The 25,090-nt window shown below is 41.7% G+C and overlaps 2 protein-coding genes across 2 annotated transcripts; one reads left to right on the top strand and one right to left on the bottom strand.

Annotated features, from left to right (window-relative positions):
• The first annotated feature begins 1,457 nt into the window (after positions 1-1,457).
• On the top strand, positions 1,458-24,839 carry N4BP2L1 (NEDD4 binding protein 2 like 1). Its single transcript, XM_075198977.1, has 5 exons — positions 1,458-1,816; positions 18,236-18,363; positions 21,697-21,785; positions 22,939-23,015; positions 23,659-24,839. Exons 1-5 carry the CDS (start codon positions 1,611-1,613, stop codon positions 23,762-23,764), a joined length of 606 nt encoding a protein of 201 aa, XP_075055078.1. The 5' UTR covers positions 1,458-1,610; the 3' UTR covers positions 23,765-24,839.
• On the bottom strand, positions 3,125-9,307 carry LOC142140569 (uncharacterized). Its single transcript, XM_075198277.1, has 3 exons — positions 8,643-9,307; positions 7,458-7,934; positions 3,125-3,141 (listed from the first exon to the last, which is right to left on the bottom strand). The coding sequence occupies exons 1-3, from the start codon at positions 9,097-9,099 to the stop codon at positions 3,125-3,127; spliced, it is 951 nt and encodes a 316-aa protein (XP_075054378.1). The 5' UTR covers positions 9,100-9,307.
• Positions 24,840-25,090: the final 251 nt, after the last annotated feature.

The raw sequence follows: 25,090 nt of genomic DNA, 5'->3' as shown, positions 1-25,090 counted from the left end.
AACATATATCTTGGTGATAGATAATTCACTTTGGAAAGCTCTGCATCATTTTGGGAATCAGTCTGACTTAATTGAAAATGTAATTCCTAAGGCGGGGGTGAAGAGCCTGTAAGAAGGGTTTAAAATCTTCTGCCCTAAACAATAATGTGTGCATTTTCATGAGGGAGTCTATCAAGACTGAAATGTCCCATCTCCCTCAATTGTGTTCCCTCACACACCAGGTCTTAACTACTATGTATTAATTCTGATTTTATTTCCTATTTTGTTTTCTAAAACTTATTTGTGCAAATTTATTGTATGTCTTATTAACTTTTTTTTGTAATTAAGCCTTGGAAACATTTTTCAGACTAAATAAATTTAATCTTGCGTGATCTCCATGATTATTTGTGAATTTACGAAGCCCAGGTAGGCTCATGCTACATGTGTATGTGATTTAAGTGTGCATGCTACTGTATGTATGTTAGGGAATTTAGACTGTAAGCTCCAATGGGGCAGGTACTGATGTGAATGAGTTCTCTGTACAGCACTGCGGAATCAGTGGCGCTATATAAATAAATGATGATGATGAAGTGTGAAACATTAACAAGTGGTTTTGGTGAATGTAAGGATGCCATAATAAATCCTTTGTGGTGGTAGAAAAGGTGTATCCATTGCTAAGTGACTAAGGTGACGCCAGTCACGGCCAGTTGTTCAGATTGCTGTATCTGGAACAGGCTGGGCGTTTGTGACATAGCCTTACACAATTTGCGATGGGGAGGCGCACAGAGCCTGCCCCGGAGGGATCCAGTGATCCCTATCCTGTAGCGCTCTTCTATAGACTAGAAAGGATAGCGACATCTTAAGATGGCTTTAGCTGTCTGGGTCAACCTTCGATAAATAGGGCATCTTTGCAGTCTCCATGGACACCTAAGAGGACTTTAATTTGTGATAGAAGTGGCTGGTAACTCTAATAATAGCCTTGTAACTTTAAAGTGCTTCAATCTACTGACAACTGTAGTTTTTAGGGGGATTACAGTGAGTAAAACCATGTTCGAGGTTAATAGGCACCCAGTCACTTTGCTATGACCCTTTTAGTGCTGGCAACTGGGTGAAACCCCCATATGTTCCCATTGTATCAGTTTCTGTTGCATTTTGCTAAATGCACATTAAACTGTCTGTTTTAGATGTGCTTTCAATGAGCTTTTTCTGCCTCCAGAATAAAATGTTTTCACTGTGCATGATAAACACAAGAAGATTTACTAAAAATACATGAGTACGAATTGCCTCTGCTGTGCCTAGTGGCTTCCTGGACTGGTTTGTCCCCGAATAATTGGCCTATAATGTAAGGACAAACAGAGGTTTGTGGTAATAAAATACATGTATGTGTCATTAAATCGATGCAGGACTACAGTACAGCGGCCTCTGCCTGTCCTGTCAGTGACTCTCCTGGCTCCAGTGCCAGCCCAGACCTTAGCCCTCTACATCCCACACAGCTCCCGTCTCCCTCCCCCGATAACACCGCCCCGCTGCCACCTCCGGGCGGCTCCCGCTACACCCGCCCCCACCATCTCCCCATCACAGGCACATGCTCTAGGAGGAAGCGGGGGGCGCCCGGCCGCTGGCTGCTCAGGATGGCAGAACAGCTGATCAGCTCCTTTGGGAACCTGAGTCTGGATGGGCGGCAGCAGAGGAACAACCAGCGCCCCCCTAACAGGCAGCAACAACACCGACACCCCACCCCTCATCGCCCCAATCCTGCTGCCCGGCACTCCAGGTTCACCAGGCACATCTACCTGCTGCGGGGGCTGCCGGGCTCCGGCAAGACCAGCCTGGCCAGGTATCATTATTATTATTATTATTGTTGTGTTCTGGTTATCAGAGTCTGCAACACCTGCAGGACAAGTGCTATAAGCCCTGACACGTACACAGCCCCACATCTGTCAGTGTGATGGAACATGTGTGTTTCTCTAGATCAGGCCTGTCCAACCTGCGGCCCTCCAGGTGTTGTGAAACTACAAGTCCCAGCATGCCCTTCCAGCTATCAACAGGTTGTCTACTGGCAAAGCATGCTGGGGCTTGTAGTTTCACAACACCTGGAGGGCCACAGGTTGGACAGGCCTGCTCTAGATGTATCCTTGTAAGACTAGGATTTGAGCCCCCACAAATGTGCATATTACTTTAACTGAGCAGGCCATCAGATTTTAATTACTTTTTCAGAAAATAAAACCAAACATCTAGTTGCTGTGGGTGAACAGTGACATTTTTTTTCTACAGTGATTGTGAATCTGTTCACAAAATGTTTTATTTCCCTAAGCAAGTACCATACTCTAATATAATAACATCCCACCTGTAAGGAATAATATACATACATTGCATGTGTTTTTCTTCTTGTATGCAGTACTCCACTTTATAGACACGATGCAGAGAATGATGGACAATAGATGTACGACCACCAATGACCATAACATTTTATATGCAGCCTCTTACTGTCATCATGCCATATTCATGAGTGGCTATTTTGCAGATTTATTGCTATGGAGTCACTCTGTAAATGTCTCACAATGCATTTTTTTGCTAAGATATTGTGGAAAATAGTAATATTGGGAAGATGTAATCAAAATAGCAACTTTTCTTCTAGTGTGTGTTTTTTATATTTTTATTTTTTGTGTAAAAAAAGATCCCACAACTTTTACACTGCACCAATTCCATTTCCATTTTAATCATAAATCTATATGTTGACAGAATTTGTCAAATGCTAGTTTATGGCTATGTGACCAGTCTCACTCTGATAACAAGATTTGTTTTCGTTGTACAGTATATGATGTAAATGGCAAACTGGGGGGTGATTTAGTGTATTGCAGATATAAATGAGGAAACCTTTTCAAATGAATCATAGAGCTTACAAGATCTGGGAAGAGTATTGTTTACAGAGAGGTTTTGGTTTAGCATAAATCAGTTGAACAACGCTTGGATTTTGAAATACTAAACCCCAAATATTTGCCAATGTAGTTATACTCAGACTCAAGTAAATCCAATGCAGGCATGCAGCAGTGCCAAGTCACATGACTCTTGAGAGCACCTACTTTGGCAAGTGCACTTCTGTTGATTTTTTCCATTCAAATTTGAGAAGCTAATTTCACAGTCGTTAAGGAATTTGTAAACCTGTGTGGAGGTAGAGTGGCAGCAATACAGCTCATAGACACTTCTTAGTATAATTGACCTTTATTTCTAGGGTGCCACATGTGGTCTGCTGCACCATACAGAGGGCAAACAACAAGACAGTACATGGTATAACAGTACAATACAGTAAATAAATAACACTACAACTCTCAGCACAGCTACCGATATCCTGGATCGGTAATGGGGGGCAAAGGGTATATTCAGCGCAAACTGAAACCTCTGTCCATTAGTATGGGCACTACTAACAGTTTTAGGGTTTGTTTGTTTGTTTTTGAGGGTTTTTTTTGTTGTTGTTTTTCTTAATATATAATGCTTTCTTAACTTTTACACTACAATGCATTTTATGTCTGAGCCTATAGAGAACCTGTTCTACATTTTATTATATATGTTTTAATACGTAGTGCCTTTATTTTTTTTTATGTTAAACAACGGGGTTCTTCCATACCCATGTTAGCACTGGCAAGCTTTCTGCTGATAGTTAATTTTGTCTTCTGAGCCTAGCTCCCAACATGCACTGTGGTCTCTCCTGGTCCTGCTTCCTTTACACTTCTCAGCTCTAGACCTGTGTGGTCTTTGAGACTAGCCTGGGGGAATGGGGATCCCCCACAAGGCACTGCACTATGTCATTGTAAGATTGAAAAGGCAATGGAGGACGGTCTCTGGTTCTCTTAAAGGGGAAAATTTATCAAGCTGCAAGTTTAAAAAAAGAGGAGATGTTGCCCATAGCAACCAATCAGATTCTAGCTATCATTTTGTAGAATGTGCTAAATAAATAACTAGAATCTGATTGGTTGCTATAGGCAACCTCTCCACTTTTTCAAACCCGCAGCTTGATAAGTTTACCCCATAGACCTTATAAGCCCCGGAGTTTGATTCCATTTAAAAGCACAAGTTCACCAGTGAAACCGAACATTAAAAGCCAGCGCCAGTGAAATGTAATGTTAAATGCATTGAAATGAGCAGGTAGCATGTGGAAAATAACAATGCTTCCAGATGCAAGCACCATTGTGAGGGAGTATGGGGTCATTGGAAACAATCATTTACATTTTCAGATCTAGTGTTAAATACACTAGATCTGAAAATGTTTTTACGTGTTGTACTAGTATTAAATACACTACTAGTACAGTGCACAGACTTAATGTCAGTCAGTAGGACACCTTCAGGGCAGTTGCTGGCTTTGTGAAACATTTGTTTTTTCTATGTGCAGATTTGCACAGTGATAATAAGTCTCGAAAGTGTGAGATTGTTATGATACTACTGCATGGCTACGTTAGAAGGGTCTGTAGCTCCTCGCTGATTGTTGTCTGACATCAGACATCTCACATTGTTGTCATTGGTGAGTAGCCTAACATGGCCTCAGGCTTGGCAAGGAGAATCTAGGTTCCACAAGCAGGAGAGGAGGAGGGTTCAGGAGTAGGAGCGAGTCGTTTGGTACAGGGGGATTTATAACTACACTTGGTAATCTTTTTATACTAAGCTAATTGGTAATTATAGTGCAACTGTTTGTTTTTAAACCAAATTAAAAGTGAGATCTAAACGCTACAGAGATAATAATTGCAGCTCCAGCAAGGGGGACATTTTGTTTTAAACTCCATCTCTCATACTGTTAAAGCTGGGTACACACTACAGGGTTTTTGTCCAATAATCGGCTCAACCAGCCGGCATACGACCGCTCGTTCAAAAGTCAGGTCAGTGTGTGCAGTGACACGATGGTCGAAAGTCTGCCCAAATGGACGATTGTCGCCTCATTTGGTTGGTTGTACCGTTAAATATTTTCGTTCCAATGTCGTTTCCGCTGGGTAGTGTGTATAAACTTCCGACCGATCCACAGCAGTGAGTACGAAATTACAGTCATTGCTCACGACAACATGGCTGTAAAAAGTCGCTAAGGGGACGTCCGCTCTTCCCTTTATCATCCTAAACAAGGCTGGTGTGTATGCAGTCCATGGACCGAGCGATCGGAACATCGATCGCATGTAAAATCGATTGGTATAAAAGTTGGTTGAAAATTCCGTAGTGTGTACCCAGCTTAAGACTGATGGTCACATGAGGTGTAATCCTGTAGCACATAGAATGTTGCAAAATTGTTCTAGAGGATGTTCTCTTGTGTTTGTAGTTTATACTAATATATGGATTGTTTGAATATCTTCAATAGTAGGAGCAATGTTTTTTTTTTTTTTTTACTCCTCTTGCATTACCTTGTAAGCTATCCTTAATTCTTTCAGTCCCACTTTCCCTGCCTCACCTATTGTTCTGGTAGTTTCCACCCACTTGTGCAACATTACTGGCATTATGTTACTTAAACTGTGAGGAAAAAGCACGCCTTGGTATGATAATGTCTACATGTGTATCTTCAATACCTTCTTAGAATACAGTTTAAAGGTGTATGTCATACTTGCCAACTTTTCCTTGTTGGCTTCAGGAAGATCCAGGGGAAGGTGTGTGTGTGTGTGTGGGTGTGTGTGTGTGTGTGTGTGTGTTTTGGGGGGGTGGGGGGGGGGCTTCATGAATCACATAATTTTGGCCCCGCCCCCTAAACGGGCGTCACTATTTTTGGCAATTACAGGGGGCGTGGCTAAGATGATGTAATATTTGCGTCATTAAGCCCCACCCCCACCACTTATATATTGCAGGGGTGAGAACCGGGAGGTTGCCCTGCTCTCTCGGGAACCCGGGAGGTCTCACAGAAATGTGATAGTCTCCCCGGAGAGTAGGCAACTATGCGTTAAAGAAAAGCAGCTAATGAATCTCTAGAGACTGAAGTGTCTTTTTTACATTTCTGTCTCCATTACTGAAGTCATGCTGTCTTACCTGTCAGTCTTTGATTAAATCTTGGTCTCCATGAAAATGGCCACCTCTATAGGCATCAATACATGGACATAGGACACAATTTCTGAACTGTGTCATCATGCCACAGATTTTTGATTGAAAAAGTAGCTTTATTTTGTATAAAGTACAAAAAACACAGTTCATACATTTCATTCAAGTGTACACAGTACACCGTAAGACATGATCATGCATCCGTTTTAGTACAATACAGGGCATAAAGTACAAGACATGACATCCTACACTATATACATCAAGTACTGCACTAACCATTCAGACTTTACAGCGTATTACAGTGCAATAAAATAACATTGGATGTGAGGGGGAGGTAGGTGAGAGGGGTAGGGTGATGGAGTCACGAGCAAAAAGTTTTTATTGAGGGCAGACACAAAGGGAAGGGTGCATAAATAGACATGACATTCAATAATACTTCATGCTGTGAAGGGGAATGGGTTGGAGGGGGGAGGGAGGGGAGCACAAACCAAAGTTTTTTATTGAAAATAGACACAATGGGGAGGAGGAGAAGAGGAGACAACAATCAATCAATTACAATCAATCGTCGTCTTCATCTTCCTCAGGACTGTCAAGGGTGTTATAGTCTCTTAACAGGCTATGGATAAGCCTGCGACAGTCCTGGATGGTCATCTTCTCCCGCTTCAAGATGAGGCGGTTCCTGGCAAGCCACATAGCGTCCTTAAAACAGTTCATAAGGCGCCAGGCCTCCTGGATTGCCTCAACGGTGTGAGTCCCAGGAAATAATCCATAAAATACCGAATGGTATGAAAGGCAAGTCCTGGGCACACTGTCCTTAAGTTCATGTTCCAGGGCATCCAACAATGCCTGTGCAGTGGGGCAGTCCCAAAAGATATGTTGAGCAGTCTCCCTCTTGGTAATACAAAAGGGGCAATGAACATATCTGCACAGGTTCCGGGAGTGCATAAATGTCCTGAGAGGCAAACCCCCCTGAATGGCCATCCATGCAATGTCTTTATGTCCATTAGTCAGTCTCTTAGAGGCCACATTCTCCCAAACATGTTTGGCCGTGGCCACAGGGAGCCCTGGAACAGACTCCATAATGTCCTTAGCTCTGATGAGCTTGTGGATAGTTTTAGGTTTCCACAATTCTGGTTTAAGTCCCTCCAGATGGTGCTCCCTCACAAATTGTCCAACATCCAGGTAAAACCAAGGTGTAGTCCAGTTGTAAGGGAAGGAGCTGTCCCACTTGTCCCAACCAAGTTTCCTCCAAAGAGGAAGAAGGAAAAAGCGTGACATGGACTTCCCAGCAGAGCAAACGTTCTTTTCAAGGAGTGTCCTGCGGATACAGTTGCAAACAAAGAAGGCCCGCAGCATGGTGGGGATATCAGGGATCCCTTTCCCACCTTTGTGGGGCTCCTTGTACATAACAGACCGCTTCACTCTGTCCATTTTGGAGCCCCAGATGAAGTGAAAGACTGTCCTCGTGATGGTCTTACAGACGGCAGCAAGAGGTGGCCAAGCTTGGGCCGTGTACTGAAGAACGTAAAGAATCTCGTTGCGCAGTACCAGTGCTTTCCCTTCGATGGTAAGAAGTCTGAGGCTCCACAGTCCAATCTTTTGTCTGACTGTTGCCAGTCTCTCTTCCCAGCACTTCAGGGCCGCCTCCTCTCCACCGAACCAAACTCCAAGAATTTTGATGAAGTCCGGCTTGATTGTGAAGGGGAATGCAGCGGGGGATGACAGGTGCCACTGACCAAACAGCATTGCCTCTGACTTCCCGCAGTTGACTTTTGCCCCTGAAGCTTGGCCGAAGTTGTTGCAGGTCTGGACGAGTGCTGCCACCGAACGCTGATCAGCGCAGAAGACAGTGACGTCGTCCATGTAGAGCGAACACTTGGCCTCTAGTCGGTCTGGACCCGGTGCGGTGATCCCTCTGATCTCTGGGTTTCGCCTGATGGACATCGCAAAGAGCTCTTTACAACAGACAAAAAGGAGAGGTGAAAGAGGGCAGCCTTGTCTGACCCCAGACAGTACAGAGAAGGGGTCAGTCTTCCAGCCGTTCACCAACACCGAGCTGTAAATGTCAAGGTACATCAGGTTAACATAAGAACAAAACATATCACCCAATCCAAACCTGCACAGAACCTTACGCATAAAACCATGAGAGACACGATCAAAGGCCTTCTCCTGATCAAGACTGACCAGGGCCACATGTGCATGGCGGTCTTTGATATAATGAACCGTGTCCCTCAACAGCGCAAGGCTGTCTGCAATCCTTCTACCAGGAATGCCACAAGTCTGATCAGGATGAACAATTCGCCCAATGACAACCTTTAGCCTGTTGGCTAGTACCTTGGCCAAAATCTTGTAGTCCACGTTCAGGAGGGAGATGGGCCTCCAATTTTTGAGGTCACATCTCTCTCCCTTGCGCTTATACAAAATCGTGATCAAGCCCTCTCTCAGAGTAGGAGGCATCCTGCCCTCCACCACCATCTCCTCATACAGCTCTAACAGGTCCGGGCCAATGAGGTCCCACAGCGCTACATAGAGCTCGGCTGGGAGGCCATCACTGCCCGGGGTCCTGCCCGGCCTAAAGGATTTAGCGGCAGAGTGCAGCTCCCCCAAGGTGAGGGGGGCATCCATAGCTGCCCTACCTGTAGGATCAATGGGGTTAGTGATACCTGACAGGAAAGATTCAGCTGCGTCGTCGTCTGTAGTCTTAGGGGAGTAGAGTTTGCCGTAGTAGTCTGTGACGACTCCCATGACGCCCTCCTTCCCCCTCCTGGGGGTGCCAGACTCGTCCCGCAGTTCAGTCAGGGGCGTGTGGCCGGAGTGGAGTTTTCTGAAAAAGAAAGAATTACATTTCTCACCCTTCTCCAGATTCTCCACCTTGGAACGGAAGATGATGCGATTGGCCTCTTCCTCGAAGTGCCTTTTCAGGCCCCCCTTGGCCTCAGCCAGATCATCCTTCACATCCCAGCCGCAGAGTTGGAGATCCAGCAGGGACTGCAGCTGGCGCTGAAGCCTCCTGAAGTTTCTCTTCCTCTCGCACGCCTGTTGGCGGCCTTTAGCCTGAAAGAAACTGCGAAACTTGCCCTTGACATACTCCCACCAGTTAGACATACAGTCAAAATACATTTTGTCATTTTTTCACATTACATAGGCATCCCTCAGCTCAACCATCACCTCTTCCTTTCCCAGCAGAGCGCAGTTCAACTTCCAAGAGCCAGGGCCGGGAGGGAACCCGTGACCCAGAACACCTTCAAAGAGAATGGCCCTATGATCAGAGAAAAAGCAGGGAACCATGACATGCCTGTTTTGTCTTACCGCTCTCGATGTAAACACAAAGTCAATCCGGGAACGCACTGAGCCATCGGGGCGACTCCAAGTATAACTCGGCCGGCCCCCATGGATCCCACTGCATCCCGCAAGGATGCTTCGGCTACCATCTCCTGCAACAACCTGGAAGAAACATCAAGTTTAGCATTAGTACAGGAACTCCTACCATCTTCCTCTATAGGACAGTTAAAGTCCCCAGCCAGTTAAAGTCCATCATGCCACAGATGGTGAAGGTAACCACGTCTTGTACTGGCTCAGCATCACAGAGAATGCCAGACTCTTCAGGGAGTGAGGGAGATCACCCCTATTTCAGGGAGTCTCCCTGACATTCAGGGAGAGTTGGCAAATATGGTGTATGTTCTTATCTCTGCTGTTATGCACCATATTCACACATTCTTTTGAAGGAAGATGAAGGGGCTTGTAGTATCAAATAGGCCCCTGTGTTTTAATTAAATGGTGAGGGCTGTGCATACTTTAATTTCTTTTCAAATGGATTATAATGAACTGTTGTGTTTGGTGTGAGCACCAAGTACAGATTCCTGTTGAGTAAGAAAGGGGTTTTCTATTCCTTCTCGGTTATAAACGCAGTGTTCGGAGTTAAAATTTTGCTTCCCGTAATAAAGGACTTCAGGTTGTGTGCAGACATTATTTTTTTTACAAGCTTTCAGGTAGCCTATATTTAGATGATTATTTGTAGATCTAACTCTAATCTTTACTGTATCTGTTGGTGTGTAAGTATTGGCTGAGAAGTGATAGCCCACAAGCCTTGTACTTTGCTCTGTAAACACTGGCAATTGCTAGTAAAGAGTTTCATCATGTTTTATAGTCTCATTCATAGGTTTAGTAAAATGCAGCATGGGATTACATGTGCAAAAGAAATACAGACTATAGGGCAATTGTTATCAGCAATCCTATTTACCAGCACAGTAGACCATTTGAAAAAACAAACTGCAGTCACTGAGTGCATCATTACTTACAAAATACAGGTTTTTTTTTAAACAAATGTATGAGTAAGACAGATGATTACTCTATTCTCCCCCTTTTTTTATTCACCACTGTAGCTTATTTCTCTGTATTCCAGTTTTAGCTGCAAGCCACGCTCTGCACTGCTGAACGATTTTATGTGGTTGTTTGTTTGTTTTTGGTAAATAACATTATACTCTATATATAGATTGGATATAGACATCAGAGTCATGTACCTCGGACCCCCCAGAAATGTACTACCCCTCATTTAAATGTCCTAAGGATTGGACGCTGTGGACACATGGACCACCTCCAAAAGAAACACAATATCTGTGACAGGGCTATTTTTTAAATTTGTATTGTACTGTTTAAATACTATGAATACATTTTTCCATTGTATGAAGAAATGCTTTGTAAAATTGACATATAAATGCACAGTAGTATGTGCGTTCAACTGAGTTTACCCTGATTGTGGCGCAGTCACTACTGCGTTATATGGAGAGCTGCTGCTTATCTCTCATGGACTTGATTGATTGACAATATAATATCTGATGCCAGAATTGTTGACATAAAATGACTGAGCAGTGATAAAATGACAGAACATAGTACTAGATACGAGAGTAACAACACTTGTTATAGCACGGGTCTGGATTCAGTAGAGTACATGGACCCACATTATTTACTCTACTCACACTACAAACCTTACCAGACTATTGTAATGTTATAATATATTACTGTTAGTATGAATGAAAGTAAAACTTTCTATAGGTGGATATTTTGTTGTAACTGTTATGGAATATTCACTATATATATAGTTCAATTGTGTTTACATGTAAAATTAATTTACATGAATAACTCTGGCATCCTACCTATCTAATCGCTATGCGGATGATAGACAAATTTATCTATCCTTTCCTGATCTTTCACCATTTGTGTTGTCTCGCGTTACTGACTGTCTTTCTGCCATTTCATCTTGGATGTCTTCTCGCCAACTCAAACTCAATCTCTCAAAAACTGAATTAATAATATTCCCACCCAAAAACAGAAGCTTCCTGCCTGACATTTCTATTTCTGTTGATAACATGACCATAAATCCCACCCCGCAAGCTCGTTGCCTAGGTGTAATCCTTGATTCACAACTGTCGTTTATTCCCCACATCAACTCTATATCTAAATCATGTTACATACACCTAAAGAACATTTCCAGAATATGCACATAACTGACACAAGACACCGTAAAAACATTAATTCATGCACTCATCATCTCCTGCATCGGCTATTGCAATTCCCTCCTTACTGGTCTTCCCAAAGTCAGACTTGAACCCCTACACTCTATTTTGCACGCAGCGGCTAGATTCATTTTCCTTGCAAACCGTTATTCCTCTGCTGAGCCACTCTGTCAGTCTCTACATTGGCTGCCTCTATTTCAACGAATCCAATATAAAATTCTTCTACTAACCAGGGATGAGCGGACTCGGATTATCACAATCCGAGCCCACCCAAACAGTGCGGATCCGAGGGCGATCCGAGCACTGTTCGGGTATTTCCAGGGCTGAGAAAAACTGAAAACGAGGCTATGAGTCCAAATCCCGCCGTCGGATCTCGCGATACTTGGATTCTATAAATTCCCCGCTTGCCGCCGCCATCTTCACTCGGGCATTGATCAGGGAAGAGGGAGGGTGTGTTAGGTGGTCCTCTGTCCTGCTCTTTCTCGTGCTGTGCTGTGCTGTGTCCTGCTCAGTCCAGTGGTGCTGTGTCCTGTGCTCTGTCCTGCTGAGTTCAGTGGTGCTGTGTCCTGTGCTCTGTCCTGCTGAGTTCAGTGGTGCTGTGTCCTGCTCAGTCCAGTGGTGCTTTGTCCAGTGCTCTGTCCTGCTGAGTCCAGTGGTGCTGTGTCCTGTGCTCTGTCCTGCTAAGTCCATTGGTATAAAAAAATTATAAAAAAAATGTCAAAAAAAAATTATAATTTTTTTTTTATAAAAAAAGTATAAAAAAAAATTAGTACTGCAATATCTAACTACGTTCACTGTTCCTGCAGTATAAAAAAAATACTACTGCAATATTTAACTACGTTCACTGTTCCTGCAGTCCATAAATATTAGTATTGCAATATTTAACTACGTTCACTGTTCCTGCAGTAAAAAGGAATTTCTACTGCAATATCTAACTACGTTCACTGTTCCTGCAGTATAAAAAAAATACTACTGCAATATTTAACTACGTTCACTGTTCCTGCAGTCCATAAATATTAGTACTGCAATATTTAACTACGTTCACTGTTCCTGCAGTCCAGAAATATTAGTACTGCAATATTTAACTACGTTCACTGTTCCTGCAGTCAAGAAAAATTAGTACTGCAACCTTTTGGCCTAAAAACAATATTGTGAGGTGTTCAGAATAGACTGGAAATTAGTGGAAATGATTGTTATTGAATGTTATTGAAGTTAATAGCGTAGGAGTGAAAAAAAAACAAAAAACTGGATTTTAGCACTTTTTATGCTTTTTTTTAAAAAAAAAAATCAGAACCAAAACCTTGAGTGGGGTGTTTTGGCAAAACCAATCAGAACCCAAAACCTCAAGCTAATCAGAACCCAAAACACGAAAAGTGGCCGGTGCACACCCCTACTACTAACATACAAGGCCATCAACAAAATTGCACCGACATACATTTCCTCACTTGTCTCGAAATATCTCCCTACTCGACACCTCCGTTCTGCACATGATCTATGTCTCTCCTCCACTCTCATCACATCCTCCCATTCTCGGTTACAGGATTTTTTCCGGGCTGCACCCACTTTGTGGAATTCCCTCCCACGCACAGTAAGACTTTCCTCTAGTCTTCAAACCTTCAAGCGTTCACTGAAAACCCACCTCTTCAGACAAGGTTATGATATTCCTCAACCATCATCTTAATTTCCCTAGATTACCCTATTACCATCCTCTACACTGCTAACGCAAGACAGCAACCCTCTGACCAACATTGCCACACACACAGCACACAATACTTTTACCTTTGCAGTCTAGCTGGTCCATTGTGCAATATGATGTAGCACATGCCCTTGTGTTTCTAACTCCCATTGTCCCATAGATTGTAAGCTTTCGAGCAGGGTTCTCTTACCGCTCTGTCTGTATGTATTACCCAGTATTGTCTTATCAATGTTTGTTCCCAATTGTAAAGCGCTACGGAATTTGCTGGCACTATATAAATAAATGTTGATGATGATGATGATGATCTTCTCTTCACAAGGTGAAGTATCTACTGTTTTCTCATCTTCCTACTCTACTACATGTCCTCTTGATGCTATACCTTCCCAAATCAGTGGATCCCTGTCTCCTGTGCTCATCCCAACCGTAATTAAAATATGTTCTCTCTATCTCCTGGTATTTTTCCGTCATTGTTCCAACATGCAGTGATTACTCCTATTCTGAAAAAACAAAATTCGGACCCAAACTCTCTTCCATTTCAGCTCCCATGCCCCTCCAAGCTTCTCGAGAGAATTGCCTACACTCACCTCAGATGATTTCTTTCCTCACACAATCTATTGGATCCTCTTCAGTTAGGCTTTTGTTCCGAACGCTCCGCAAAGACTGCACTGACCAAGTTTGTCATTGATCTGATCACTGGTAAATCTAAAGCCCATTACTCACTTCTAATTCTCCTGGATCTCTCTGCTGCATTTGACACTGTTGATCGCTACTTTCCATAGGTCTTCAGGACACTGTCCTATCCTGGTTCTCATTCTACCTATCTAATTGCTGTTTAGGTCGTTTGCTTCCTCTCCTCTTCCTTTATCAGTTGGAGTACCACAAGGATCAGTCCAAGGTCCTCTGCTATTCTCTATCTATACCACGTCTTTTGGAAAACTAATACACTCTCTTTGATTTCAGTTTCATCTCTGTGTGGATGATACCTAAATGTACCTATCCTCTCTCCATTTCTCACCATATGTGTTGGTCCACACTAATCAATGTCTGCCATTTCATCTTTCATGTCACTCGCCAAACTCCTATTTCTGTTGACAACACAAAATTAAACTCTACCCCTCAAGCTCCCAGCCTAGGTGTTAGCCTTGACGCAGAACTGCCCTTTTTCTAATTTGTATCCAAATATGTTACATAAATCTAAAAAACATTTTCACAATGTGCACACAAGACACTGCAAAAACTAATTCATGCACTCATCAACTCCCGTATCAATTATTGAAATACCATCCTTACTGGTCTTCCCTGACCAGAATTTCACCCCTACAATCTTGAAGGAAGCAGTTAGACTAATTTTCCTTGCAAAATGCTGTTATGCTCTGTCAGTCTACATTGTTTGCCTGTATTTTACAGAATTCAATATAAAATACTTATAGTAAGATAAGAGGCCATAATTATAACGGCACCAACACACATCTCACTCTTGTCAAAATATCTCCTAACTTAACCCCTCCACTTTGCTCAGATCTGTGTTTCTCATCCTCACTTATTAGCCGCTTTCATTCCTGTGGAATGACCTCCCTTGAACAACAAAACTTTCCTATAGCCTCCAAACCTTCAAGGGTTTCTTGAAAACTTATCTCTTCAGACAAGCTTATTAAATTCCTGAATCATCCTCTTAGCCTCCCCATTCTATTCTACCAGATTACCACCCCTGTACAAAAACAAACTACACAAAACTTGCATGTGTTCCATTTCCATACTCAAACCACCCTCTGTCCCCTACCAACATTGCTGTGTGACTGGATCACATAGCCCCGTTAAGCAATGTACCTGGACCAATATGTAGAACTTACTCATGCATTAAACACCTATTGTACTATAGAATGTGAACAGGGATCTCTTACCTCTCTTTTAATACCCAGTTTTGTTAGTAATTGTAACGCGCTATGGGATATGCTGGCACTATATAAACAAATGTTATAAAAGAGACATAATATGACACCTTATAGTTATGGGAACATTCGTCGTTCCAAAACAGTTATGTCGGAGTCTACCACATACTTACCTACTCTCCCGGAATTCCCGGGAGGCTCCCGGAAGAGTAGGCAAAGCTCCCGCAGTTGCCGAAATGAATGGCAGTGAATGGAGGGGGCGTGGCTTAATTGAGTCATTAAGCTCCGCCCCTCCATTAAATGCTGTGAATTTTGACTTTTTATAGTGGGGGCGGGGCTATGGTGGCGAGACAATATCACCACGCCCTCCTCCTACCCCATGGAGAATCTTAAAAGTTGGCATGTATGGTCTACCACTAATATTATTGTAACATATCTGACATATCCAGGTGCCGCTGATGATGATCAGTGATGATTAGTCAATGATTAGTCATTTCCCTGCCCAAGTGCATTGTGCCCATCCGATTCCAGAAACGTGTGACAGAAAACAAGAATTAGTAGAACGGATAAGAGTCTCTGAAGATGCAGGAGAAATGGGTGTAAGTTGAGGATAGACTAAAAACACCCAAAACTTTAAGTATGACGAGTAAAAAATGTTGCACAAGGCAATATGCAATTGCACACTGTATAATGATGGAGTGTACGTAAAAAGCACAGTAAATATTGGTGTAAAATTATGGAAAAAGTAAATGTAAAAAGTGAATAAACGGTGAAAGACAAGTGTGTGAAATGGGGGTTTAACACTATTTATTTTTCAAAAAACACAAAAATATGAGAAGAATGACAGCACCAATGTCTTTAAATAAAAAGATGAACACGAAAGGTGAAGAAAAGGTCATAGTAAGTTGCACTAAAGGTAACAAGTTCATGTGTCTTTTTCAGAATAGATCTTTGTGTCACTCCACAAATTACTGTCATGTGGTCACCAATTATAAACTAGATTAGTCCTATAGAGTCCAGTACTTGGATTTCTTAGTTTGCAGGATAATTGGCTCCAATTTAGATACTATCTTCCACCTCACACCTTTACAGGTATTTCAGTTAGGTAGTTTCTGATTCGATGAAGTCAGCTGTTTAATTAATGTAACCTTTGAGCAACAAGCTGAAGATCTTTAAAAACAAAACAAAACAAAAAAATTAAAAAACTTTTTATAAAGTTTATTCTTTGTGCATTGTTAATAGAGCTTTTGAGATTTTCAGAGCTAAAATACTTGCAACTGTCCTCGTGTGCAGATCAGTTTGACTTAGACTGTTGGGAAGAGTTATTGGCTTTCCTAATGACCCTGTACTTGGTGTTTTTATGAGCTTGTTCTTCATGACAACTAACACAGTGTCTGCTAGTTATATTTTTTACTATATGATATGATCATCTCATCATCTCCCGCCTCGATTATTGCAACCTCCTCCTTACCGGCCTCCCCCACTCCCATCTCACCCCCCTCCGCTCTATACTCAAAGCGGCTGCAAGACTCATCTTCCTTTCACGCCACTCCTCCTCTGCCTCCCCTCTCTGCCTTGCCTTACACTGGCTCCCCTTCCCCTACAAAATCGTTTTCAAACTCCTCACCACCACTTACAAGGCTCTCTCCAACTCCACTGCCCCCTATATCTCTAACCTCCTCTCTAATTACACTCCTGCCCGCTCCCTGTGCTCGGCCAATGACCGTCACCTCTCCTCCAATCTGATCACCTCTTCCCACTCCAGAATCCAAGACTTCTCCCGTGCAGCCCCCCTGCACTGGAACGACCTCCCTCGTTCCATCCGTCTCTCTCCTAATCTGTGATCCTTCAAACTGGCACTTAAAACTCACTTGTTCCTCAAAGCCTACCAACCATCCACCTAACCTCCTCATCTCCTCCGCTCGTTCTCCCCTCTCTCCTCCCGGCACCCCTTTCTCTCTCCCATGCTGCAACAGGCTCCCTTTGTGCCTGATTTTTGTTTACCCTCCCTTAGGATGTAAGCTCGCTCTCTTCCCTCCTGTCTCCTTACCCGTTCTTCTGCTCCTTCTTTACTGCATTAGCCTGACTAGAGTTTCTGATGTATTGGTATTTTTTGTTTATTGTTCAGTACTGTTTCACCCTGTATAGTCTACTGTTTGTGGTGTACGTAGCTGTGGAAATCTTGTGGCGTCTAACAAATAAACAATGATAATAATAATAATAGTATGTAGACCTCATAAATGATCATCCGAGACCTTTGCCAACCTCAGTGGGTTTCAACCTTACAATATAAGTAATTGTGCTGTGCAATTCAATGACAATTTTTATACTAGTTGCCATGTTGGTAGATACACAATTTTTGTTGTGTGCAATCAACATTTATCTTTATTTAAAATGTTTCTGTTTACTTGTAAAGGCTGCCTGCAGACTTCATAAGACAATACAAAGAGAATCCCCAGGCGCTCAATCTCATGATAAGTAACCTTACTAGGAAACAAGGAACCAACCCTCCCTGTAATGATACCTAAACAAAACCAAAAAAACCTAGTGCTGGCGCTAAACACAAACACTCAAGAGAAGAAAACAAATTAAATGTAGGTTAAATACGTCAACATGTCATCAATATAAAACAATACAAAGAACATTCCACATTGGATCAATATCTAAGATATTGCTGCAAATATTCTATCCATAATCACTGCCCAAATGTCAAGTTGTGAATATCGAAAATCATAAAAGGAAGTCTATTTTCTTGTACATTCTGCAAGTCTTTGTATTATGCCTATGTCTTGGAGGAGAGTAGTTCTAGGTCAGTGTTGGCTAACCTGTGACACTCCAGGTGTTGTGAAACTACAAGTCCCAGCATGTTTTGCCAATATATAGCAGTTTATTGCTGGAAGGGTATGCTGGGACTTGTAGTTTCACAACACCTGGAGTGTCACAGGTTACACAACACTGTTCTAGGTTATCATACCATGTCTGGTTAATATTATGTATTGAGAAATAGGATTGAATCCGAGAGTAAAGGTTAATACAATTCTTGCTTGTTTAACCAACAATATATTGTACAGCAGGTGTTTGTGGGTTCGACACTACCAATAAAAACGATTGTATGACATTCCCTCTGTGGCATTGTTCTATATTGTAACTATTTCTAGGAAGCTGAAGCGGGATTTTCCTAGTGCTCTGGTGTTTAGCACAGACGATTACTTCATAATGGAAGATGGAACCTACATATATGATCGTAATCTACTACAAGACGCTCACAGGTGGAATCAGAAGAGAGGTGAGCCAGTCTTCTGTACCTTTACATAAGGCCAGTGTCATTCTGATACAGCTACTATAGAGCTCCCATCCAGCAGCTGTACTTCACTAACAAAGCGGGTGCTGAATGCTGCCCATGGTTTTATTTCAAGATTTTGTATTCATCTAAGTAAAGTGCATCTGTTGCCTGAATGCAGTTGAGGCAGCAGCCATTATGTCAGCTGTACCAATATTCATGTATTCACTTACTGCTAGTACCTTCTATCTCATACTTTCCAACTTTTCCTCGTTGGCTTCAGGGAGATCCCGGGCTAGGTGGGTTTGCGGGGGCGGGGCTTGACATTTCGCATCATTTTGGCCCTGCCCCATAAACAATTGTCACAATTTTGGCCAATTACAGCAGGGGGTTGGGCTAAGATGGGGTTGGTTAAGCCCCCCCCCTCCCCACCCACCTATCTATTGCGGGGGCGATAACCGGGAGGTTGCCCTGCTCTCCCAGAAATGCGGGAGTCTCCCGGACATTCCGGGAGTGTAGGCAACTATGTGTTAAAGAAAAGCAGCTAATGAATCTCTAGAGACTGAAGTGTCTTTTTTACATTTCTGTCTCCATTACTGAAGTCATGTTGTCTTACCTGTCAGTCTTTGATTAAATCTTGGTCTCCATGAAAATGGCCACCTCCATAGGCATCAATACATGGACATAGGACACAATTTCTGAACTGTGTCATTATGCCACAGATGGTGAAGCCAACCATGTCTTCTACTGGCTCAGCATCAGGGAGAATGCCAGACTCTTCAGGGACTGAGGGAGATCACCCCTATTTCAGTGAGTGTCCCTGACATTCAGGGAGAATTGGCAACTATGTTCTATCTCAGTGATGTTATGGCATCCACTGTGTGCAGAGCACATGTACACTTTAAGGATTCATTGTTTGTGTGTGACACTACTTTAATATGAGGTACGTAGCAGTGCCAGATGGGTAAAACAAGTATATTTCCTTATTTTTGTGAAGCCAGCTCAGCCTTGTTACAAGCAATGTAATTTGTGTGGTGAACAGAGGATCAGCATAATAATGTGAATAGTAATGTATGGGACATGCACGAAATTCAGAACTCCATTTGGGTTGTATATATGCTTTTGTGGTACCATATAAATAAAAGATAAACTGAATTGGTTGTTTCAATATTATTATTAATTGCTCTAACTCATTGCTTTTGCCCGTTTACTAAATTGTTTTTCAATTTACTTTTACTGTTATTGCAAATTGTTTGATGCAATTGGGGTTGTTTCTTTTTAAATAACAATACCCCATTCTCATCCGGCAAATAGATCTCCCACCCCATTACCTAAAGCCAGTTATTCAGACCATAATGAACGCTGGAGGGAATACAATGCATCACAGTTCTGCAGAGCTGTTCTATAGAGTCCTATGAGACAACTACTATCTTAATTTTCAGAGATTCAATCTCATCAGGCTCAGTACCAAGGGATTGGCAAATAGCAGATGTGGTGCCGTTGTTTAAAAAGGGGACGAGATCACAACCAGAGAATTATAGACCTGTAAGCCTGACATCAATAGTGGGGAAACTACTGGAAGGTATTTTAAGGGACAGTATTCAGGATTACTTGGTACGCAATAAAATTATTAGTGGGAATCAACATGGATTTGTGAGGGATAGGTCATGTCAAACTAATCTAATTAGTTTCTACGAGGAAGTTAGTGGGAACTTAGACCAGGGCAGGACAGTAGATTTGGTCTACTTAGATTTTGCAAAGGCCTTTGATACAGTGCCACACAAGAGGTTAGTTTACAAAATAAGGGAACTGGGTCTAAGAATCAAAATTTGTACTTGGATCGAAAACTGGTTAGAGAATAGGGAACAGAGAGTTGTGATAAATGGAACATTTTCTAATTGGTCAAAAGTCTTAAGTGGAGTACCTCAAGGTTCTGTGCTGGGACCACTCCTTTTTACTATATTTATTAATGACCTTGGTGATGGTTTAGAGAGTAAAGTTTCTATTTTTGCAGATGACACTAAACTCTGTAAGGTAATAAAATCAGAGCAAGATGTAGCTTCTCTACAGAGGGACTTAAATAAACTGGAGGATTGGGCAGCCAAATGGAATATGAGGTTTAACACAGATAAATGTAAGGTTATGCATTCAGGGATCAAAAACAAGAACGCAATCTATAAATTAAATGGAATTAATTTAGGAGAATCTATAATGGAAAAGGATTTGGGAGTGCTCGTAGACAGTAGACTTAGCAATAGTGCTCAATGTCAAGCAGCAGCTGCAAGGGCAAACAAAGTATTGGCATGCATAAAAAGGGGTATAGATGCAAGGGAAGACAGTGTAATTTTGCCACTGTATAAATCGTTGGTAAGACCTCATCTTGAATATGCAGTACAGTTCTGGGCACCACTCTATAAAAAAGATAATTTGGAACTAGAAAGGGTTCAGAGAAGGGTGACAAAATTGATAAAGGGTATGGAGTCATTAAGTTATGAGGAAAGGTTAGCCAGTTTAGGCATGTTTACTTTAGGGGAGATATGATTACTATGTACAAATACATTAGGGGTCAATACAGAGAGCTTTCATGGGAACTTTTTACCCCAAGGACCATACACAGGACACGTGGTCATCCCCTAAGGTTAGAGGAGAGGAAATTTCACAACCAGCAAAGGAAGGGGTTCTTTACAGTAAGGGCAGTCAAGATATGGAATTCATTGCCAGGGAAGGTTGTGATGGCAGATTCAATAGATATGTTTAAGAAAGGGTTAGACAAATTTTTAGCGGAAAGGTGTATCCAGGGATACGACCGTTAATTTAAAATGAAGGATAGTAGTGGATATAGGGTAAAAATAGGATTGCAATATTGAGTCTGGGGGGATTTTCACAATTGAAACAGATTGGGGGTTGCTTACTCTGGATTAATTTCAAATATAAGTGCAGGATCGCAGGAGATCCAAAATAGGTTGAACTTGATGGACTGGTGTCTTTTTTCAACCTCATCAACTATGTTACAACTTCCATGAAGTCCCTTTGTAGGGCTATGGACCCCCCCCCCCCCCACCTCCATTCACTATACAGAGGTGGGCGTATTATTGAGAAGACACCATACACAGGCCCAGTGAATGGATCTATGTTCAGTTTGGCCACATACAGAGTAATAACGGGGTAGAATGACCACACGGATGGTCACATACAATTACTGCCTGCGTGGCTGTCACAATCAGATGTTGCTTGGAATCAATGGTATCTCTGGGCTCATACAGGCTGTGCTAGGTCTAAAATGATGTCATGTACAGCTGAATCCGCACCTTACTCCTTTCTTCCTTTTCCTCTTTACAGCACGCAAAGCAATGAACAGAGGGAAGACTCCGATTATCATAGATAACACTAACATTGTGGCCTGGCACATGCAGCCCTATGCCGTCATGGTAAGGATAAACACTCTTTTTGGGTAGCTCAGCGTGAATACCGTGCAGTTGGCCACAAAAGTAAACAATGAAGTTATTCTATGGCACTCACATGTCTTAATCAGAGCAGTGCTTAGAATGCTTATTTTAACAAAAAACCCTACTCCAATCCCTTAAAGCTACACAATAATAAAAATTGTAATAATCTGAATGTAATAGTCCTTCTGCACTTACTTGACCTGCAGTGATATTTCTGTAGGGGGATTGACAATCCTGCCAATCTTACTTCTTTTTCATAGTGAGATTAAGGGGTATATTTACTAAACTGCGGGCTTAAACAAGTGGAGATGTTGCCTATAGCAACCAATCAGATTCTAGCTGTCATTTTGTAGAGTGCACTAAATAAATGAGAGCTAGAATCTGATTGGTTGCTATAGGCAACATCTCCACTTTTTCAAACCCGCAGTTTAGTAAATCTAGCCCTAAGTCTGCTTTTATGGTCATATCGTTTAGTGTGAAAAATAGAAACAGAGCATTATCTTACTGTGATATGTAGATTGTTTCAATCACAGATCCCCACGACATGGACTTTAGACCCAGTACAAAATGCTCTGCTTTATAACTTCCCACTTAATGTTCTCTTACACTAACCTTTGGATTAATTGTTAAGGATATTTTCATTAATTAATGCTTTTACAACAGGAAACTGTAACAATAAATTAAGAGGGAAACTGGGGAGCCGAGCACTTTGTACTGAGTTGGAAGGTCTGCATTAATGCCAAACACTTTCTTTGCCTAGTTGTAGATAAAGCTGCTCCTGGAGCCTCTCACTGGGAGAAAGATGGATGGTGTCATTATCAGCTACATGGTAGCTCAAAGCTTCCCTTTAGTATGTGACAGCACAGTGTATTCTAGTATCTCCAGTGTGCTGCCTCTTATCATTCTATAGCACGAGATGTAATATTCCAGTACTGTGTTATTACATATGAAACCGTTTATAGATAGAGAGCATCAAGTCTCAAGCTCTAACAGATTAGTCATTAATGAAGTGTCGGATGCATCTTGCAGGTCACTCTGGATGCCTTCAAACTGCAGTATGTTAATAATGGGTGGATAAACCCTTCTTAGTGCATGTGACTAATATGTTTCATGTCCCCATTTGTTTTACAATTAGGCACTCGAGAATTCATATCAAGTTATATTCCTGGAGCCTGACACACACTGGAAGTTCAATGTAAGGGAACTGGCAAGGTACGTTATTTTCTGTATGAGTCAAATACAATTCTGTATTCTTTAGGTAAATCCCCCCCCCATACATACACAGGCAAATAAAAGACCCTGCCTAACTCTCTCTGTTGACTTGAAGCCCTCTCAGGCGGAGTATAGAACATTAGCTGTATCTGAAGGGTCTGTCTTCTGCATGTCAAACCCCCACCGTAGCATCATCCACCAACATTAGAGGTCTTGAAATTCCATGAACAAAAAAACTGTACAGCTAATAACAGTATCTAACCAGTAAAGAAAGAAAAAATAGGCAAGGACTTGTATTTGTAAAAAAAAAAAAAAATTGAAATTAATAGAATGTCATGTGTACTAAATGTTATTTAAAAAAAGGACTAGAACAAGTCTTAGCTTTACGTAATATCCAGATAATCCATCCAGTGACAATGGAATAAATGGCTTCAAATAGGGGAATGGGGAAATAACTTATAAGCAGATTTTAGAGGCGTTTGGAGAGAAATCACCAATTGGCTAATGCTTGATTGTAGTTACGCTAAAGTTGTCTAACGATGTCTGATCTTTTATTGAACTTTGTAAAAATCCCTTATATCCTACACAAGTAAATTCATAACTATTGCTAATTCCATTTCTCTCTGTAAATGCTGCTGCTTAGAAGAAATAGCCACGGTGTGTCCAGAGAAAAGATCCAACGTATGAAAGAGTCGTATGAACACAATGTCAATTTCTATTCTGTCCTCCATTCAGAAAAGCCGATTTAAATTGACAATCACTTCTGAAAAAGGAACGTGCTGCAGCGACACACGTATCAGAGGAAGAGAGATCCTTAAACACCCAGAGAACTTATTGTTTAATAGAACAGGATAAGAACATACTAGTTTTACAATGACTACCCCTGCGAATGGAAAAAGTCCCTAATAGGACAGCCAAGGATTTGTTGTCGGGAGAGTACTATTACTCTAGGATCCAACAAGGATGGATATTCCTGACACCCAAATCTAGAAGCTCTTTATAATGTCATTAACTTGTGACCTATCACTAACAGTATGGAAACCCCTGTAACATTACTAGGCTACTAGCAATCATACATTACCCAAACAGAGAGAAAATAATATTTTGTACAGAACACTGTAAATGTTTCCGTTCTAGATGTACTAATTATATGGAACAGATTGAGAGTTCATCTAGGACTCTCCATTGGGAGCTGAGCGATCCTGGAATAATTTTCCTCTAAAGATTCAGTCCCCTGTAAAAGGGAGCTGCTTCTTTGTCATAAATCACACTGGTTACCTGTAATACAACAGATCATTTTGTTCATTTTTTTCTTGGTGTTTTAATTCAAGCCATTAACAATTTAGTTTGTGCAGTGTAAAGCGATTACAATGATGACGTGGATGAGACCGCTCAGAGATGAACCATCTTTTAAATGATCTGGATTTTTACTTTACCAACTATCCAGGAATCTCCACCTACTACTATTGAATGACATTATTTTATAACCTTATTGGACCTCTTGTTCCATCCACTTCTGACTGTTGGCAACAATCTGTACCTATATATTCCATCACACTGAGAATCCAAACCACAGTCACATGACATACATAGTGAGTGCAGAGACCTTGGACTGTCCCCATCATGTGACCGCTAGGGCCGACGGGCTCTTACCCTGATCAGGTTACTCTCCTGGGAAGAAAAACCAAATGCCTGCGTGTGTAAGGCTGTCATATAAACATCTTCCTACAGATAGATTTTGCACAGGGAACAAAGTTACAAGTGGACCTTAGCTTTATGTTAGAGGTACAAAAGTGGAACATTGTTTTTATATTTTTTAATATAATTTTTTTTACAGTGTAAAATAACAAGGAAGCAGAATGTTTTTTTTTTTTTTTTAACCAAAATATATTTTTACTTGTATAAACATTCCTAATTAACAGATTTATTTGTACATATAGGGGCGTATTCAATTGTTCCTCCGGCCGCCGGAAAAACGAGCGCGTTAAAACTTACCGTTTATACGGTAATATTGCGCGTAAAAACCGTTAATACGGTAGTTTACTCGCTGAATTTCATCTCGCAGCTCAGGGAGC

The sequence above is a fragment of the Mixophyes fleayi genome, chromosome 2, assembly GCF_038048845.1.
Source record: "Mixophyes fleayi isolate aMixFle1 chromosome 2, aMixFle1.hap1, whole genome shotgun sequence".
Lineage (NCBI taxonomy): Eukaryota > Metazoa > Chordata > Amphibia > Anura > Limnodynastidae > Mixophyes > Mixophyes fleayi.
The sequence above is the reverse complement of the archived record's forward strand: the minus strand, read 5'-3'. Positions and strand labels throughout refer to the sequence as shown.